The 21838-nt window shown below is 35.8% G+C and overlaps 1 protein-coding gene across 1 annotated transcript in view; it reads right to left on the bottom strand.

The window, feature by feature from the left end:
- LOC119838659 (Down syndrome cell adhesion molecule-like protein 1 homolog) overlaps positions 1-21838 on the bottom strand; it is a 52475-nt gene that overhangs the window by 8232 nt on the left and 22405 nt on the right. The window contains exons 3-6 of the mRNA XM_038364719.1: positions 14517-14628; positions 2016-2206; positions 1542-1671; positions 933-1073 (exon numbers count right to left, since the gene is read on the bottom strand). Coding sequence (XP_038220647.1) covers positions 933-1073; positions 1542-1671; positions 2016-2206; positions 14517-14628 — 574 coding nt within the window. The remainder of the gene's footprint in view (positions 1-932; positions 1074-1541; positions 1672-2015; positions 2207-14516; positions 14629-21838) is intronic.

Below are 21838 nucleotides of genomic sequence, written 5' to 3'. Positions count from 1 at the left end.
ATAATTACTTGCTAGTAATATATTTGCATTGCTTTTGTATTGCTCATTTTTTTATTGTTCTTGTATTTAATTCTAGAAAGAGATAAGTGCCATCTACCATCTAGACTATAACAATTGTCTATTACAGGCGAAAATGAGTCAAAATCAACCATAGACACTATCTATGATTGATATGGTTTTTATTAATTTATTTTGCGCTTTTAGTGGCAAAAGCCATTTGCAGAAGAATTTAATGGAATGTTGCCATTAAATAGAACTACCAACTTATGTACGTGTATCTTTTATTAAAGGCTACCCTACATTCATCTTAGTTATAGAAAAAAACATGGCGGCTTGGCTCTACACTTCCTACCATTAAGCGATTTTTTTATATTTTTTTTTTGCTTATATTAGATATTGTAGTATAATCTATGAACAATAACCATTTAAACACAGCAATCTATGTTTATTTCTAAGTTCTCTGGTAAAATCTTGGTATCTTCATATTTAAATGTGATAAATCCAATTGCATGATTAGGGACGCTACACCGGATATCGTGGTCTCTACCATTAATTATTGCTTGTTTAACTTAGATATATAATAAGGGTAGCTACTATTAGCAGTAGCTAGGTATAAAACAAGAAGTAGAGTCTCGGCAGCGCATTGAGCCCGAGCTGTGGCACTTGTAAAGACCAGGGTCTGTGGCGTAGCTCTATCGCCGTCTAATTACTACGTAGAAAACAGGAAGGAGAGTCACGCTGTATGCAGAATCTATGTAGCTCTATCACCTCACCATCTCTACATATGTAGAGTCTATAGCACTCTACCCCTATGTACCGTCTAAATAAAAAGGTAGAGTCACACATGTAAACTCTACCGCTCCACCACCATCTCTACATATAGAACAGGAAGTAGAGTCGCGGCAGCGGGCGGGGCTACATCCGCGGCTCACCTGAGCGCCTCCACTCGCGGCAGAGCACCGCGCACGTGCCCGCCGCGAGCACGGCCAGAGTGCCCATGACGACGCACACGGCGGCCACCCAGGTGCGCGTGTCGAACGTCTCCGCGCCTTCCAGGAAGTGCTTGTAGAGCTCTGTGGATGGTATGTACGGATAGATTATTGTTTATTCACTTTTAGATCGTTAGAAAATCTACTTTCATAAGTATGGATGGATGTATGAACGTACGCTAGAGTACTTTTTGTCCGGGTGCCACGTGAATGACATAATAAAATGTGCAATTCATAACAATAGAAATTGTTTCATGTGTCTTAATATAGTTTAGGTTCCATTTTATCACTACATTAGTGATAAAATGAAATTATTTCAGTCTCTTTCGCATTTTCCGACGGAAGACAATCCAATAAATAGCTATATATTCTATAAAATTTAGTTAGAACCGATGTACTAGGTACATATTTATAATGTTAGTAAAGCATAAAATAAAAAATACTTTCAATTTACTTCATTTAGAGGTGTTTTTAACCTTGGAACACATCAGACAAATACAACATCATTAGTAACCACAGCAGCCATTACCATGGCAACAGAGCAACACTCACCAGCCTCCTGATCGCTGAAGAGCGTAGTGGCGAGCACCTCCACGGGCGGCCCCGGGCCAAGTACGTTGTTGGCCCACACTCGGAACCAGTATGACGCGTTCGGTTCTAGGTGATACACGTCTATCTGCCGCTGGAATTAAACACACATCCATTACAGTTATTGAGATGGATCTATGTATGTGCTGCTGGAATATTCCTGACATCCGTTAGATATTTATTTTGTTTTTTTTTTTTTAATTTTACCATTAATATAAATTGCGCCACTTTACCGTCTAGACATCTTCATATAAGTCATATCTACCATGGTTTCTATCTGCAAAATTGTAAGAAAGTTACATAATTATGGCAGTTTTATTGTAACTTTATCAAGGTAGGAATTAAATAAAATTAAATTATAATCATTTCCATTCCTATAAATTATGCCCTACAAAGCCTTACATCAATATATATAACAAGAACGCTAGGCACACTTACCGAATTAGGGCTGATATGGTTCGGGCTGATCGGCCTCCACGCCTCCAGGCTCCCGTTGACGGGCATCGCGGAGCGGTACTGCGCCGTGAAGTCTATGATCGGATGTCCACCGTCACCGGCCACGTTCCACAGGATGATGGCGAGGATAGTAGACGCGTGGACCGTCACATTCACTAACGGGGGAGGCTCCGCTGGAAGGTTGAAGTTATCGTGAGGAACGTTCTATATATTTCAAGGGATTGGTCTAAAATTTTGAGTGGTTTTGTGGGGAGGAGGTCTAAAATTGTGGAGAGCTAGTGCGTTTCACTACTTGATCTCGGGAACTACTGGTCCGATTTGAAAAATTTAATTTATTCACGGGGCGGAATTCGAACCCACGTTTCTTGCCTAACCGTAGTAACGCCTAGCCTCTCGGCTCTTTTTTTCTATTCTTTCAAAAAAATTTCTCATTTATAAAAGCATTTCAATGCTATAAAACTATAAATTACATTATTTTATTGTTAAATAGGCCATCTATGAAGGGAGGCTATAGGCCATATAAAATTATATAAAATGAAATATTTCATCAATATTTCCCTCTTAGTTTTCTGGATCGGTGAATCCGATGCAATTACTTGTACAGTTAAGAAATTTGCTCGATTGTTTACCAAAAAATTACTTAAATTTAATAAAAAACATTTCACATATAAAAAAGAACCTAAACAAGAGTATATATACGAATGCACCAAAAACATATTTCAGCAGCGAAATATCGACGTCTCTCATAATTAACGAGGTAGCGAGAGCTACTCAAAATTCGTTAAGCATAGACGTACTCGCTGCATTAATTACTACTGCTATACAAAACCCACACCGAAATAATAACGATCTGTTTAAATGTACTGGCGTTTTTTATCTGTGCTCAATATAGAAGCTGGCCCAAATTAAAAAAAAAGCCAAATTAAGCGCGAACCGGACAAGTTGAAAATAAAATCAATATAAAAGTATACAAAAAATTCGATGCGAACAGTTATTTATTGGTCCTTATAAGGAACAATCTTTTACGATTAAGAGCAACTGCAACGTAAAATTGTTATCAATCGACTTGAAAAAAAGGAGGAGTTGTTATATATATTACTAGCTGTGCCCAGCGGTTTCACCCGCATAAGTCCGTATCCCGTAGGAATATCGGGATAAAAAGTAGTCATTATGTTATTCCACTTGTCCAGCATTCTACGTACCAAATTTCACTGCAATCGGTACAGGAGTTTTTGCGTGAAAGAGCAACAAACGCACACACATCCTTACAAACCTTCGCATTTATAATATTAGTAGGATAATTCAAGTGTATTTTTTGTGACTCTCATAACTTTTTAGTTGACGAATCGATTTTTATGTTTAGTTTTTTTATTTAAAAGTTGATTCATGCCTTGCGGTCCCATTTATATTTGGTCTCATATTGACAATTTTAAGGTTAAGTTTAGGCTTTAGTTAATGAATCATTATTTTTAACCGACTCCCAAAATGTATTTTTTAAACTAAAAAACTTCGCCCTCAAATTGTAAAAAACTGAAGCAAAAAAGGATTCATCAGAAACGGTTCACAAATTCGAAAGCTCCGAGGCAAAAAAACATAACCGAATTGAGATGCTCCTCCTTTTTGCAGTCAGTTAAGTGGCCAGTGAAAGAACAAAACATCCATTGATTGCGAAGTGGATTCCGTCACCACACACAGACTGTTCCGTCCACGTTTTACAAAGACACCTTATATCCTTGCTTTGGTAACAATGCTGATCTGTCGGATGCAGAGTAGTGGAACAAAGGTGAGGCCTTACCCTACTTCCTACTAATATTATAAATGCGAAAGTTTGTAAGGATGTGTGTGTGTTTGTTGCTCACGCAAAAACTACTGAACCGATTTCAATGATATTTGGTACGTAGACAGCTGGACAACTGGAATAACATACAGACAATTTATATCCCGATATTCCTACGGGATACGGACTTGCGCGGGTGAAACCGCGGGGCGCAGCTAGTGTCCAATATAATTACTAGTGGGACTGAAAGCGAAATAAAACGTTTAAACAGAGAACATCAAAATACAAAGACAATTTAAAATAATACCACATTATTGCATGTAAATGACGGAGTAATGACGGGTTTCGGATAATGCGACGTTGCATAATGAACGGATAGTCAATTATTTACCGTCCCATTGCTGATGCGTTCTAGAAACCACTAAATATGCAATTTTATATCTATTTATGTACACAGAATTGCATTCATTTCGATAGATAGGAAGATCTATGGCTAAAGTCTGATGCTGTATCTGAGATTTCACTGAGCGCGATTTTTTAGAAGATGAGTTCACTCTATGCTCGAACCTCCAGATCGTACTCATCTTTAATAAAATTAGTAGGATAAGGTTAGGATATGACAATATTTGAAGTGAGATCTACCAAGGAGAGATAGAATTTTCGAAAACAGTTCCTGTTGGACGCAAAATCATGTCAATTCATATTTTCTACAAAAAGTCCAGATCACAAAATGGGACCAAATGACAACAATTTTCTATCAAACACAAAAAGAATGGCTTGAATCGGTTGATGACCCAAAGTTATGGGGGTAATAAAAACAAAAACATTCCCATTGGGAACCTTCCTTCGTTTTTAAGAACGTCAATTGAAAACGTACAAAACAGGCCTGTTTGCTTTTCACAGACAGATAGAATAGAGAACTCAGAAGTCTTTAGCGTTCTTTTTCAAACTCATTTGAAGCATAGATGTAGCTCCCGCAGTGAATCCTCGTGTAAGGGGTATCGATCGTAGTTTATCATTGCAGGCACAGGGCAATTGTATGCAAATTCGCGTCAAGCACGCAAGGGCCCACTGTATTTGCATTCACTTATCCGTATTTTGATTTGGCTGGATTTCCATTCCACTCTCTGTCCTACAAAGATTCTCTTCAACAGAAAGCGAATGCAGTTATACGTTGATTTTCTTTGTTTTCCAGAACATACCAAATTTAATAAATATTCACTTCCATGATAAAGGGGAGGTAATTTAAAAGGGTAAAAACGTGAATGCAGTTCGTCGATTTTGCTTTGGCTGGATTTCCATTCCATTGCCGGCGTTTGAGTGCATGTTCATTTATTCATAAGCTGGTTAACACTGTGTGACTAGAGTACTTGAATCAGGGTTTAGGGAATTTCCTGAAAACGTATATGGGCATTGGGATCAGGGTAAATTACAAGCCTACCCAAAAGGTTTGGGTTTGATCCCATTACTAGAAAATGTTATATGAATATAGAATCATTTTGCGGACAGATATCCCTACTAATATTATAAATGCGAAAGTAACTCTGTCTGTCTGTCTGTTACGCTTTCACGCCTAAACCACTAAACCGATTTTGATAAAATTTGGTATGATGATAGAACTGAACTTGGGAAAGGACATAGAATACTTTTTATTGCGAAAAAAAGACAAGGGGTTGAAAGTTTTTATGGAAGTTCCTTATTGTCAAACATAAAATCATGTAAGATTCTTTCGCACCTAAACCACTTAACCAATTTTGACAAATAGTCCAGACCTTGGGAAAAACTATAGGCCATACCAAGTCGCGCGATATAACCGAATTCCAAGCAGGCGAATCCGCGGGTGGGAAACTAGTAGGCTATATATGTATCATGTGCAAAACCGAAGTGGACCGATAATGAAATATTACCTAAAAGCAATAAAAGAAATCTCATCCATCTAACGCTGATGGACCAACATCGATCCGTGCAACAGAAAAAAATATTTTCATCATACATTTACTCCTAATTTCAATACTCTCCCCAGTTATCAAAATAGAACAGTTAGAACATTTTAATCACGCTAATGTATTTCTGTTTACGGATCGATACTAAAACATTCGTCCGCAAATCGTGCGCGTGGAAAGGGGAAAGGTACCCTCCCTTCTGGTCTTGTTTACTTGACGACACACCGACGCTGTCGTCGTAGCGACGATTTTAATGGCTATAAGTTTTATTATATATACTTTTTGGTGATATTTCTTTATTATTTTTTTATGTGATGGTTGGCGATGGAGCTGGTGGGTCGCCTCATGTATGGTTATACTGTCTGACAGTATTTTAACTTCAAACAAAGTGGCTGGTGGTAAGCGACCTGGCTTCATTCGTATCGAAGCGTGTTCGACTCTCACTAATTCCATTGGTATTTTATTGGTATGGTTAACGGTATATTAGATATGCCTATTTCTATGGCAGAAGTCATTATTTTAGTGCTTTTATTAGCGCTATATGAATTTTTTTTAAGAAATAAAAAAAAATTATCACGAGGCGGGATACGAACCCGCGACTTTTGCCATACCGTAGCATCTTCTAGCCTCTCGGCCACCCGTGATCCCGACTATGGAATCGAATTTCTTCCACTCTTTCGGTTTTATGTGCCTATATCCATCTATTTAAATGATCTTACAAAAATACATTAAATGAATGTACCCCATGGACCTTAAATGCTATATATAGATAAGGATGGTTCTCATAGAGGAAAATCACGTTCCATGGGCGAAGCCAGAGCGGACCGCTTCACACTTGGCCATTTATTTATATGTATTTGTTTGAGAAATATTACCTACGTTGTATGTGGACAACTGTGTCATAGACAGTACCGTGTTTGCATTGGACACTTATATAAATATTATACGGAAATTAATCGTTTTTTTTATTTACTCATAATGAATAACGGTAAAGGTAATAATATTATATAGTATATAATACATTATATTATTGGATTTTTTCATCGAACAGGTTTTGAATTTAGAATATGATCTAGTAAAATAAAGTTGTAAAAATACTTTTTAACTTATTTCATGTTCATTTTGCTATTAATGAAGGTATATTATTTATAAATAAACTAGCCATTCGTCCCAGCTCCGCCCGGGTTAATTCGAGATAAAAATCAAATCAGCCTACTATTTTTTCGCCCGCGCCTTGACCAACTTGGTCAAATGAAAAGATAAGCAGCCACGGGGTTTCCCAAATAGTTCCTGTGCTCGGGGAATTTCCGGAATAACCTATCCTATGTCTGTCTCAGGTAATCTATTTCGATACAAAATTCCATCCTAATCGGTTCAATGGTTTAAACGTATAAAGAGACGGACAGACACATTCACTTTCGCATGAGTAATATTTGTAGTTATGACACAAATAACTTTGACTTGAGAAATTCATTTATAAAGCATTTCAATGCTATAAAACTAAAAATTAAACTTTGACTTTCTATAGATAAATGATTTTTCAAAAACGCTTCAGTACATCCAGAGTTTACCTCCTATGACGTCATAAACTCATAATCTAAACCTATGCATCAATGCACACTTGATTCGGCCACATTTCTCTCGTCTGCAGGCCATTGATCCCAATAGCCACACGATAACAAGATAGACCCTGTATCTACCAACACGTGGTCAGCGATAACTGGCTGTAAACCAGTTTCAGCATCGTCTTAATTGGAGACAGATGTCCCATCAGGAAGCATAATTGCTTTTATTGTCTTTAACCAAAAGCGGCTAGCGTCGCGCGGCCTACCTCAACGTCTAATGGCCAGTTAAGGTCATTTTAGCAAAGCAGACACCGACACAATTTGATGAATGTTTTTATGAAGACTCAATGTCCTAAGGAGGAGGGAGTAAGGACCTCTATAAATTTGAGTGTTTGGGGCTAAGTTGATGACAAAACACGTGCTTTGAAGAAATCACTTGTATTCTCCATAGTAAGCTGAGAAGCTTTGAAATATTTTATAATAGCCAGCCACACACTACCAAATAAATACCAGTGGTACAGTTTTCGCGATGGTTTTAAGTGGTTTTAATAATAATTATAAATCAAAAAACTCAAAGTATCCGACACAAAATGTGTCGGAGGGGACGGATGATAAAGGTGATGAATATTGATTCTATCTTTTGCCCCCGTTGCCTGGAAGAGGTTACCATAAAGTGAAAATGCCTAAAAAATATACTGTATCTTTGCAAATAAGTAATATTAAAGTTGTATATATGCTCTGTAGCGAAAACATTGCTTGCGCGATTCAGAAACGTGTCTCTACATTTACATAATATATCCATACAGAACACACGCACTTTTAATAACATCTTATCATCTCCACGCCTTATTAATTACAAACTCTAATCCTAATAATATTATAAATGCGAAAGTTTGAGAGGATATGTGTGTGTTTGTTACTCTTTCACGAAAAAACTACTGAACCGATTGCAATGAAATTTGGTAAGTGGATAACTGGAATAAATAAATGTTTGAGTTTGACTTGGAGTTTTTGAGTCTGAGTTTATGTGCCGACTATCTGCCTACAGCCATCATTTGCCAGGGTTACTTTTCAAAGCGTTGTTGATTTTAACGAAGGGTATCGTATTGCGACTAAGTAATTAGGGTAGACCCCCCGTTTCATCGAATCAGATATTTCGTGCTACGCCTCGATCATACAAATATGAGTTTGTTAGGTTTTCGTTATTCAATCGCACAAAACATTTATATCTTTTTGAAAGTCTGTGTGTGGGAGTGAAATTCCTTATTGAGGAACTAGCTATTAACCCGTGTAAGTCCGTATCCCATAGGAATATCAGGATAAAAAGTTGCCTATGTGTTATTTCACTTGTCCAGCTATGTACATACCAAATTTCATTGCAAACGGTTCAGCAGTTTTTGCGTGAAAGAGTAACAAACATAACATATACAAACATCGATCCTCACAAGCTTTCACATTTATAATATTAGTGGGATAAGATGTTTACTTGCAAATAAATGAATTATGAATTAAATGTCAATGCCCAAACGCCTGTCCAAAAGGTCCTTGCGATTTATTTTTTCCATCGTGCATCATACCAAAAATACCCGTATACATTGATATTTTTAACAGCAAACTAAAACGCCTTCAAACTGTCGAAACTAGAACAAATTTAAATATGACCACACGGGAGGCAACACTTTTCAAATAAAAAAAAGCATCATTAAAATCGATTCAACCAGTCGAAAGTTCCGAGGCGTTCGCCTTAAAGGTAAGATCAACAAAAACAATCATTCGATAGAGGTGGATGAAATAGAGAATATATGAATTAAAATTCTATTCCACACAAATATTTCTAAAATTTTAGAGAAGAAGCGAAAAATACATATGATCGAACACGCTCAAAACAACTGGAATTAATACACACTAAAGCATCAGAATTTCAAGAAAACATTGTTTATAAAAAACACCCAACACTACTCGTTTTATTAAAACTCTTGCATTCACCAATTAAGTGCGGCAAGCGGCCCCAACGACACTACAGTCCGCAAAGATATGCTGACACGGCTTTCCTTGGAAACTGTCGTCGCTTGAGCGAGCAAGGCATTAATATTATATGAGAGAGGATATTGTTTAGTAACTAGGTTTAATTTTATTCATTTTTATCCACATTAACAGAAAAACACATATGTTATCACTACATAGCTAAAAAAACAAAGTCGCTGTCTGCCGTCTGTGGGCCTGTATCTTTAAAATTACGTAACAGATTTTGATGGGGTTTTTTTTTTATTGGATAGAGTATTTCAGGAAGGTTTATATGCATAATAACATGGAAAAAACCGAAGCGGGAAGGCGTTTGAATTAATGTAAACGTGAGGTTAAATTTTATTCTTCTTTTTAATTACGAAAAGACAATATTGAAGGAGTTTCCGGAAAAGTTTAACGTATGTTATAATATTCTGAGAGTATTCTATTAAGATAAAATCTTCATTTTTTCCCCAAGTTGGAACGGATAAATTGTATTGTATTGAGCAATGGAGACATTTTATTTTTAAAACGTCCCAAATACGAAGGTGGTTCTTAGTACAGCTATATTTTTTTGGGATTTTTATTGAAGTGAAACTTCTTTAGAATCGTTGCGATTTCAAACCTGATGCAACGGAAAAAACGACAGGTAAGAGACACAAATACAAAAATGTGTGGAATGAAGCCGGCAAAGAATGAGACAGAAATGTACATACTATTTTATATTTTATATATATTCATCTCATTCTATTGTCGATTTACTGAAGTTTCACTTCTATCGTGTGTCAATCGCACACACATTGCATATGCAACTTACTGACCCGGTAAACGCTGTTCTGCCTTACTCTTATCATTTAGGGGTATGAAAAATAGATCTTGGCCGATTCTCAGACCTACCCGATACGTACACAAAAAATTTCATAAGAATCGGTCCAGCCGTTTCGGAATGAGTTCGGATACTAAAACTGTGACACAGGAATTTTACATATAAGAAGAATATACATTTGCTAATATTCCTTATCAGAAATACTTTGTTAAGAAATAGAGACTCATGCAAGATGCAAAATAAACTACATACGAATATATTGAAGAAAAAATAAAACACGTTCTGATAAACGAGATGATTATTTAACATCGAATGTGGACCGAAACGTGATTTTACGTTTTGGTTGAAAATTGATTTATATTTCGATAAGAAAAACTATTAATTTATTAGTAGTATACCATAACTACTCCACTTATGTATGGAAATTGGGATATCCAATCCAATATTACATAGAGGATATTCTATGTGTTAACTTTTGTATTTTTGTATGTTTGTAACGTTTTCACACAAAAATCACTGGACCGAATCCAATAATACTTTTACCGTTAGAATGCTGCAACTTCACTATGAGTGACACAGGCTATATGTGTAGCACGGGTGCAGACGGGGCGAACAGCTAGTAATAAATAAAATATTTCGTTATCCGGTTTGTAGCCGACCAAATTAGTAAGTACCCCACGGTTTTACCCTTGTAGTACCTGATAATATATAGCCTAAAGCCTTCCTCAATTAATGGGCTATCTAACACTGAAAGAATTTTTAAAATCGGACCAGTAATTCCTGAGATTAGCGCGTTCAACCAAACAAACACACTTCAGCTTTATAATATTTAGATTTGGTACTAATTGGCAATCAATAACAATCAAAGAGACAAAATCGTTTTTTATAAGGCCTCAAAATATGTCATCTACTGCATTAAACAATTGAAAAATGTATGGTATGAAACGGAATAGAGGAAGGTTTTTGATTCAATATAAAATATTTAACAATATTTGAAGTTTATTGTTTCGCAGCGGGAGTTTAGCGAGATTTTATCTAGTATTAAGAAATGAAATCCTTTTTAATTAAAACCCGACTTGCTCTGAACGAATTCAAACTTATTAAATATTATGTAGGTCAAGTATTATCTCTAGAGATATTTATGTATTGTGTATATTTGTTTCTTCCGTTTACTTGCGAATGGTAAATAAGGAAAAATATAAAAACGAATTTAAAACGACTTCTTTTTATTTTTCACACGATATCAAGTAACTAAATAATCAGTTATTTTTGGTATTTTTTCGTATTAGACATTTAACTAAGGATACTACAAAAGTTAAAATGATACACGCACACACATATACAATCAACGAATAAACGGTCTCGAACGGCTCTGTTGTTACACGAGGCCGCACGCACACATGCGTGCGTCATCGCTCGGAAATAAGAATATACGATTTACTAAAAATCTGTTGATTGTAATAAAAAAATTAATCACTATCGAATAACTATGTTGTTCGAAGAAACATTTGTCAAACAATCTGAATGATGTTTGGTATATTAGCATGGTTTTTAATCGTTAAAAGAAATCTTAACAGGTATCTTGGTGTGTTTTTCTTTCGTATCAAATTAGCAGCATTACTTTTTCAACACACTATCTAATTTAGATATTACCGACTTCTTGAAGCATATTATACACTTTTTTTATTTGTTTTGGTAATGTACGGGGACCATATGCTTTTTAAGCATTATAAGACACGGCGGTTTCACCCACGTAAGTCTGTATCCCTGTCTGTATATTTGGGATAAAAAGTTGCCTATGTGTTATTCCAGTTGTCCAGCTGTCTCCGTAACAAATTTCATTGCAATCGGGTCAGTAGTTATTGCATGAAAGAGCATCAAACACACACACATCCTTACAAACTTTCGCATTTATAATATTAGTAGGATATGATTTTTAGCTCATGTAGTCTACTTAAGGGTGGAAACAATAGACTGGCGTTCGGCCTTATATACCTAGTGCATAGAATTTTATAGTCATTGATTAAATAGGTTTAGCTAAAGCAGAAAATCAATAAAACTAGAAAAATATATAAACAATCGAGAGGTGTATACAGCACATTTCATCAGGTCATCAAGCGATAATAAATATTTCATTGTGGTTAATATTTTATAGCTTATTACAAGGACATGCATATAATATATTTCACATAATACTATCGCTGAAGAATAAACACAATGTCATTAACATGCTATTGTTTTACAGTATTTATTGTTTATTTATATCTTTCTGACGACTTTGTTTCGTTACCAATGTAAATGTTTATTGTATATTTTATACTATAATTTATTTCCATGTGATATTTAGATTAAAAAGCAGTGGTTGCTCAGTGGGACCTCGTACTTAAATCGAAAGGTCTGCGCTTCCAGCGGATCGAGGATGAGAAAAAGGATTGATGAGGGAACTAAAAACGACCTGGGAAGGATAAGGAAAACGGATACAGGCGTCCGGCTCCCCCACTCGCCGTAGGTAACACAGTAGCATTCTAGGGTGTGGTACCTTCCCCAATGGGAGCTGATCCGATTCGTACCGAAGTATGCTCTCCGTAAGAATAATTGACTTGCCCCCATTTGACTTACTTTCTATAATCTACATTAAAACAACAACACAAGTCCGTTAAATCATATTGTCACTTCACATTCCCACTCGTTAGTACCACCGTAACCATTCGACATTGACCCCATGTATCTGACAACCCACAAATCAGTTGCCGGAAGTGGATGCATCGCGGAGCTCTAAACAAACTGGCTGAGATAATGATAGTCATTATCCGACCTTCGCGTCAGTCGTTACGGGTTCTATGCATGTGAAAATTGCAGTGGTGGACGGGCGTTTTTTTTTCTATTTTTAGCTTGTATTCTTTCTAACTGATTGTGCAAAAGGCGGTTATCATTGAAATGTATTTGTTTAAAATGCATTATTGCTAAGATTTACAAATGTAAACGAAAAACTTAAAAGGTAAAGGATTTTACTTTATATTAATAATATACTAATAGTACTAAAATAAAGTAAAATAGCTAAAAGACAAATAAGTTCAAGAGTTGGTTTGTCTGTTTCAATGCGCTTATCAGAAACTGCTGGTCCGAATTGGTAAATATTTCCACTGTTAGATTATTATTACGACGTGTGTTAAGCCGTGGGGCTCAACTAACATAATATAAGTGCTTTTAAATGTTATAGGTGCTCGGACAATATATAATAAAGTAGCAACTACAAAGAATAAAATAGAATAAATAATTAACAACTACAGAGTTTCTTGCCGGCACTTCTCTGTAGAAACTGCTCGTGTATTGTTAGGGTTGCTTGGTAGAGATCGCTACCTAGCGATAAGGCCGCCCTTTGCTATTTATTTTATATATATATATATAGATAATTGTACGCCTGTTTATTTTTTGTTTTTGAACGCAATAAAGAATTTTCATTCAAACATTCAAATTGCTTTCCGAACCGGTGGTAAATGTTAAAACTATGTAATGACGATTCAAAAGTGCTTCTATAAGAAGTCTTATTGAATAAATAAATGTTTGAGTTTTTGAGTATAGAAGGAAATTCTAAGAATAATAAACCAGATTCAATACTGAGATCGAAGCACTCCACACTTCTACATTACTTTAGAGATCCACTCATAATATGTCACGTCTTATGTACCTTTGAGAACTATATATATATAATATATTCGACATTTTAGTAACGCCCTGGCTTCCAGCCATATAAAATACGTTAAACTCATAAGAATTTATCGTCCTCTCGCGTTGTTATCGCTCGAATGTAGACAGACCTCTTTGCTGGCTTAATTTTCAAACTTTTTCTTCGATCGTCCACTTCTACAAGCATTATGTAGTCTATACTATAGACTACTAGCCATTGTTGATCAGAGGCTATCCACCACAAAAATCCCTACTAATATTATAAATGCGAAAGTAACTTTGTCTGTCTGTCTGTTACGCTTTCACGCCTGAGCCACTGAACCGATTTTGAGAAAATTTGGTGTGAAGATAGAACTGAACTTGGGAAAGGACATAGGCTACTTTTTATCGCGAAAAAAGGGTAGTAAGGGTTGAAAGAGGGGATGAAAGTTTGTATGAAAGTTCGTTATTGTCAAACCGATTTTGATGAAACTTGGTATGATGATGGAGCTAAACGTGGGAAAGAACAAAACATACTTTTTAATGCGAAGAAAATACTCTTAACCATGTCGCGCGATTTAAGCGAAATCTACGCGGGCGATATGCTAGTATCTTATAAAATCGTCAGCAGTTCCTAAGATCAGCGCGTTAAGCTGTGCAGCTTGTATGCGCATTGACACGAAGTCTTACAGATGGACTTACTTCTGACAGTGACGTTAACTCTATCAACGAAGGAAGTCTCGTTTTCCACACCGCACTCATACAGGCCCTCGTCTTCCACGCCCACTTGGGGCAGGAGCAAGCTGCCGTCCACCTGGGGAAATGGAACGATTCATTTGGTTAGACATATGTGATTTCTGTAACCTATTCGAGATGTAAGAGATTTTTAAAGAATAGAAATAATTCGATCACGCGGCGGGATTGGCAACCACGTCTTTTGCCAAACCGTAGCAACGCCTAGCCTCTCGGCCACCCGTGATCAAATTTGTTCTTCTGTTTCATATGCCTATATAATGTATGTGTTTGTTAACCATTAACATGGGTCTGAGCTCGTGGTCATGGGTCTACCCAGTTGCCTGGCAGAGATCGTGTAGCAAGAAGTCTTTGGTACAAAATTTATTAGTGTTAAATTAGTTCGTATAAAATTTAGTTTGTTTCTTTTTTGTACAATGAACTATTAAAAGTAAAGAAAATGTGTGTCCCTGCATTGGGAACAAATATAGTGTTAGGCTAAAGCTAGTCCGAGGATCCTTGGACATGTGGTGAACGAAATCTTGAGGACTTGGTTCCCTTCCACCGACTTCGTCTACTGTTGCGAGTTGTAATAATGTGCATTTACACTATAATTCAATTTAATTTTCACGCCCGTTTAGTGCCTTACTCTCGAAGAGAGCAGAATCCTGAACCAATCCTTACTAATTTCCGTATTCAAGCACTGTTTGCTCCCGGCTCCCCAACACACCGAACGAAACACAATAGCTTTCACAATACTATATCATGTCGATAGTCAATAAATAAAACCATATTAAACATAATCTATTTATAACAATAAGCAGAGATATAAAGTCGTCCATATTTTTTCCTGCAAATAGATTAACCTAAATCAAATTCACCTACAATTTAGCGGCGTACTAAACTACAGTCACCGTAGAGGTATTACGTATTCATTCAGAACAATTGTGACACGGTAAAATGATATCTCGTCCGCTGTGATAGAATTGCATTTCCCGTTTCCTCTGTTCCCTTTCTACCCTGAAGAAATACACTTTTATGGCACCCGAATGACCGTCGGTCTATATGATTAATAGGCTGTAATATCCAACCCCATTTCAGTTTCATTTATATAAATTAAACGTGAATCACGCCGGTTTCGGAATATGAAGTTTGAAGAAGGAAGATTTCTTTTGTGTTCGTTTGACTGACGTCAAAAAGGTTATCAATTTAGTTTGTATTTGTGACTGTTCTGTCAATTATTATTTATATGGTGATTGTGTGTGACCATGTATAAGATAGATATGCTCTTATAGGTGACCATGTATTAGATAGATATGCTCTTATAGGTTTTTTTTAATGTCATGTTAAAATTTAAAAAAAATTAAAGCAATAAAAATGTTCAATTTAGAATAATTTAGTGTTCGTATAAATCATTTTAAATTCTTGTGTTTTCCTTTTAGAATGTAGGCGTTTCAAACGTAGGAAGATATCAGAAAATGGAATGAACAATCTGAATTAATTTTACAGCTGTTTAAGGATACGTAGGAGGGCTAAATCTTATTAGAGATAATATTATGACCTCGTTATTTCGACTATTCTCGTATTTTAAAGAAAAACATATTTGTTTTTTTAATTTAAATTACGTTACTTTTATAATAAAATTCGGGATTGTATTAAAAAATTTAGTTGCGACTGCATTTAAACGTTTGAAAAAAAATGCGAAAGTTTGTAAGGATGTGTGTGTATTTGTTGCTCTTTCACGCAAAAACAACTGAACCGATTGTAATGAAATTTGGTACGTAGATAGCTGGACAACTGTAATAAAATATAGGCAACTTTTATCTCGATATTCCTACGGGGTACGGACTTACGCGGGTGAAACCGTGGGGCGCAGCTTGTATTAAATAATATAAAAGCAGCATGTGTGATAGTCCATAATAGTCTATGATGTACCGGTTTCATTCAAACTTCATCCGTCGTTTTCGCCTGAATAGTAAGATGTAAGATATATCTATTGATAAACTGACCGGTTTATAATTTTAATTATAGTATTTAATATAATATAGCAGGAAAGTAGAATATTATTGCCTACTCGACGAGGTTTTAGGGTTTGGTACCGGCTACAGCTAATTTAGGGTTGGGCTATTATAATTTTGTTTTACTCTTTTTAGGCTGCACTTGACTAAATGCCTACAATTATGACGGAAAACAGCTTTTCACGAACGTAAATACTGTTAAAGTGTACCTATGCATAGTGGTCGGTTTTTGGGTGTTTTTTGCGCTTTTAACCGAATTTTTAAGTAGTCGTTTGTAATTATAACGTTCTAAAACAACCTGTCCAAGTTATAGAATAGTTTATAAAGCAAAATAAAATTGCTTTTATAAATAATTGCTAAACTTGGGACCACTTGGTTTTCAAATATATATAATTATATATTATAATAAATCTACCCTAATATTATAAAGAGGAAGTATTTGTATTTTTGTTTGTTTGTTTGTAATGGATAAACTCGTAAACTACTGGACCGATTTTAAAAATTCTTTCCCCATTCGAAAGCTGCAAGTTCACATAGTGATATAGGCTATATATGAACCCCGAGCACGCCGGCGTGAACAGCTAGTAGGGTATGTTTTTGTGAACGAGCATGACTGCCTTCGCTTCCAATTTTCGAGATTCCCAATATGAGCCTTTAAATCCTTATTTTCTACGCTCGATACTCTCTATATTGATTCGTCTTGATGCTAGACCATGTTTACAATATTTCGTAAACATATTCCACGGATAAGGAATGGAACAGTGAAGATTTTAATTTAAGCGTTAAATTTATTTTTTAGGCTTTTATAAATAAATCTTATTTTTATAAATAAGATTTTTTTTTAAGAATATAAAAAGCTTGCTATAGTTTGGCAAAAAGATGCGACGTCGAGTCCCGCTTCGTGATCAAATTTTTTCATTTTTTTTTTAGTTTCTTACTTAACCGTTTCTTAATTTTCAGAACTAGACCAAATTTAAATGGAACGGTTACAAGGCATTCAAATAAAAAAAGACACATCAAAATCAATTTTTTTAATATTTTTTTTGCGCACAAGGGAGGTTCTAATGGAGAGAAAAATGTACCACGGGTGAAGCCGGGGCGAATCGCTACTTATATATAAAAATGCCATCAAAATCATTCTGTAAAAAAACCCAAGTCTCGCAGTCTCTCTACCGTAAAAAGTTGTGAGATCCATGTAATAATATGGAGAAAAGGATGGTATGGCCGTGCCGTTTTTTTTAAAAGAAATTGTCATTTTCTTTTTAATTTATTAGTAGTGAAGTAAAGTAATTAATAGTAAAGCAATTTTAGGGTGTTCACATTTCTGGTTATACCATACACATATCGACTTATAAATCCATTAAAAAGTTTTGTATTTAGACCACAATGTCAAATTACGTAATAACATATTATGTCACCCGCATACTTCTTTGCGTGTTCTGCGTTTAGAATTGTATTGATAAATACATTTAAAAAAAGCACGTGTTGGGGTGAGGTGTCCCTCAGACATTAAACAGAAAGCATAGAAGTTCGATTGCTGAGGTGGGATCCCGGGTGGCCGAGAGGATAGGTGTTGCTACGGCTTTGCGAAGACGCGGGTTCGAATCCCGCCTCGCCCCGTTCTTCTATTCTTTAAAAATGTCTTAATAAATAAACACGCACAACCAAAATCTAAACTGTCTGCACTCGTATACAGAGTATACGTAAGGATAGTAATTTTATCCTGGCGATTAGAATAATAAGATATACTCATGAAATCATTGCATTGTCACCGATCCTTGATAAATGTATAAAGTTTGAATTAATTCTGTCCGTTAAAAGTGAGTCAAAAACGAGTCTAAGGGATTCCGTTACATACAAACATACAGGTACAGCTAATATTTAAGCGTGTTAATGAAAAAAATCGTAAAAAATAGTATTTTTCAATTGATAACCTGGCTTATATAAGTCATATTTTATCCAAATACCAAATCACACTTTTTCCACGAGTCAAATACCCACAGCCTAGTCAAAATATGCACATATCGTGTTTCGATCTAGGTTTAAGTGGATAGGTGACCTGGCCTTGCGGTATGGCTGCCTTGAACACCGATCAATATGCCCGTCTCCTTTGTGCAAAGTCGAAAACTGTATGAGTATTCATTTATACTTCATCAGAGTGCATTCGGTGTGACTTGGGACAGGGGACGGCTGGGTGCTGGAGCATGTTTGTAACCTATTTTGAGACAACTTGAAAAAAGGAGGTTCATAGTTTGTATTTTTTCTATTTGTTAGTGATTGGTGTCTGCCTATTACTGTTTTATCGGAATAAAAAGTATCCTATCACCCAAGTCAGCTCATACCCTGTCCGTATACCAAATTTCATCAAAATCCGTTAAGTAGTTTCAGCGTGATTGACGGACTAACATCCAAACAAACAAGCTTTCACATTTATAATATTAGTGTGAAGTGTGATAGTCTGATTATTAATGTTAATAGTTCATATTAGAAATTATACATGTTAATGTTAGGAATTTTTCAATAATACAATCAGTATTCCCCTCCCTCCTCCCTACCAAAAAATGGTTCAACTATAGGTAGGTTTCTCTTAGCGAGAGACACGGTTTTACTTATTAGAGTTACTGGCCGACCCGCCTTACTAGGAACGGCTTAGTGAATTTTCTTCATAACATATTTCCTTAAATGAATTTAATAAATTCTTATATATAACATTCATTTAAGGTATACGTTTTAACGATATAATTCCGTGTACTCCTAAAGAGCTTTGACGTGTTAATTTAAAATATATATTAATAATGAATAATTTCAGAGAGCCTACTATAGTATTAAGGAATATATGAAACATGAAAATCCATGGAATCCAATCCAGCACAGTTCTTTAAGGTCATTATTACGATTATACATTTTAGGTAAATAGAATTATAGAGCTTTTGCCGGCTCTTCTGTGTAGAAACTGCTTGCTTGTCCGAACCGTTGTTAAATGGTAAAACTACGTTACCACGCTTCAAAAGTGCTTCAAGGACAAATCTCATTGACTAAATAAATGATTCAGATACTTGAAAATCTTCATAAATATCTGAAGACTCCGATAATGTAATATAAAAAAAAAAATTAAATACAATAGTCGAACAAAATGCGTTTGACAGGCGATTTATAACACAAAGAGGTGAATTATTATCAGGGCGGAAGGCTGCATAAGCAAAATTTCGAGCTACGTGCAATTTCATCCCCTTTTGCGATGCAATAACGTCTAAATTCCTCTGGTTGGAAACGCCTCGCTGTTCTCAATATACGAAAACCGTAGCCCACGACGCAATTTTAAATTCAATTATTTGAATTAGTATAATTTGAGGGGTTCTATTAAATTTTATGGTATTTTCATGTAGGCTGAGATATATCGTCGTATTACATGCTAATTTTAAAGTATAATTTCTGTGATATAATGTTCCTACTATAATGATGATTCTAACGCAAACCCGCAAGTGTGGGACGTCATTTGCGAACGTTTTTTCCATGCATGAGCGCAAACATTGCTACATTGTACTGATACTGGGAACGACTGCACGCAAGTGACCCAGGTAAAACGTTTTTAGCTTTTCTTGCTTTGTGCTTGCGGATGACCACTTTCTCGCCTGCTGGTAAGCGTAGATCCAGTCGGCGATGGAGCGTGCTTCTCCAGAAGGCACCTGTTCACTCTACCCTTGAAGACCCCCCGATTCTTCTCGATTTTAATATGATAACATAAATGACCATAGATATTAGTACACGACTGATAATAAATTGATTTTTTTTTTAAATTTAGTAAACAGAAGAAAATTTGACAACACAACCTCCTTCTACAGCAGTCGGGAATTATATTTATATTAAACTAAAATAAAAACCAAATAGGAACAGATTTTCATTATTTTTTCTTATTTATTTTTACAACATTGTATCATTCTAACATAACAGACAGTTCATCCAAGTAAATAAGGTAAACGAATAAGAAACTGCACTGAAATCTGAAAGCTTATTAAGAAAGTTTCCTGGATAACAGTCAATTTGTGAGACTTTAAGTTTACTGCCAGTGCAATTATTAAACACGAATGGTTTAACTTCAGAGTCTACAAGCGCCAGAGGTCTTTAAGATTAAAATACAAAGGCACTTTATATGTATATATTCTATCGTTCCGCCCCGGCTTCGCCCGTGGTACATATATAGCCAATGAATGGGCTATCTAACACCGAAAGAATTTTTCAAAACGGACGAGAAGTTCCTGAGATTAGTAAGTTCAACCAAACAAACTCTTCAGTTTTATAATATTAGTACAGTTTGCGAAAAATGATAGGAGGAAAGTCGGCTCAGCTAGTATTTATTATTAACATATATCAATCCTACTTAATATTATAAATGCGAAAGTATGTAAGGATGTGTGTGTGTTTGTTGCTCTTTCACGCAAAAACTACTGAACCGATTGCAATGAAATTTGGTACGTAGACAGCTGGATAACTGGAATAACATATAGGCAACTTTTCATTCTGATATTCCTACGGGACACGCACTTACGCGGGTGAAGCTGCGGGGCGCAGCTAGTATAACGTATAATATACGCATCAATTTGAATCAATTTGATAAGTACCTAGCGAAATTATTACCTTAATATTATAAATGTGAAAGTTTGTTTGTTTGGATGTTTGTCCGTCAATCACTCTGAAACAAGTGAACGGATTTTCATCAAATTTGGTATACCAGACAGGGTATGAGCTAACTTAAGTGATAAGATATTTTTTATCCCGATAGAATGCTTGCTCCCTTGGGATAAAACAGGAATCTTGATATCGGAGCGGAGCGAGCGCCTAGTATTATTTCTATTCCACTAGAATTTCAGATCCCCCAAGCAAATGAGTCACAGGCAAGGGGGCGACGATAATAATGCGAGCCGTCACGCAGCCCGGCGTTACTCACCGCTGGGGAGACGTCTGCGTCTTATAATTTTAAATGTTCTGCTAGCTATTTTATTTTCTAGATTGTCGCATTGCGTTTGTGCGGGTATTTCAAAGTTTTCAGACAACAATTGTGTCAGTATTTGACATCCTATCCTATCCTACTAATATTATAAATGCGAAAGTTTGTAAGGTTCTGTGTGTGTTTGTTGCTCTTTCACGAAAAAATTACAGAACCGATTGCAATGAAACTTGGTACGAAGATAGATGGACAACTGGAATAACATATAGGCAATGTTTTTATTCCGATATTCCTACGGGTTACGGACTTACGCGTGTGAAACCGCGGGG

This window comes from Zerene cesonia, unplaced genomic scaffold, assembly GCF_012273895.1.
Source record: "Zerene cesonia ecotype Mississippi unplaced genomic scaffold, Zerene_cesonia_1.1 Zces_u004, whole genome shotgun sequence".
Lineage (NCBI taxonomy): Eukaryota > Metazoa > Arthropoda > Insecta > Lepidoptera > Pieridae > Zerene > Zerene cesonia.
The sequence above is the reverse complement of the archived record's forward strand: the minus strand, read 5'-3'. Positions and strand labels throughout refer to the sequence as shown.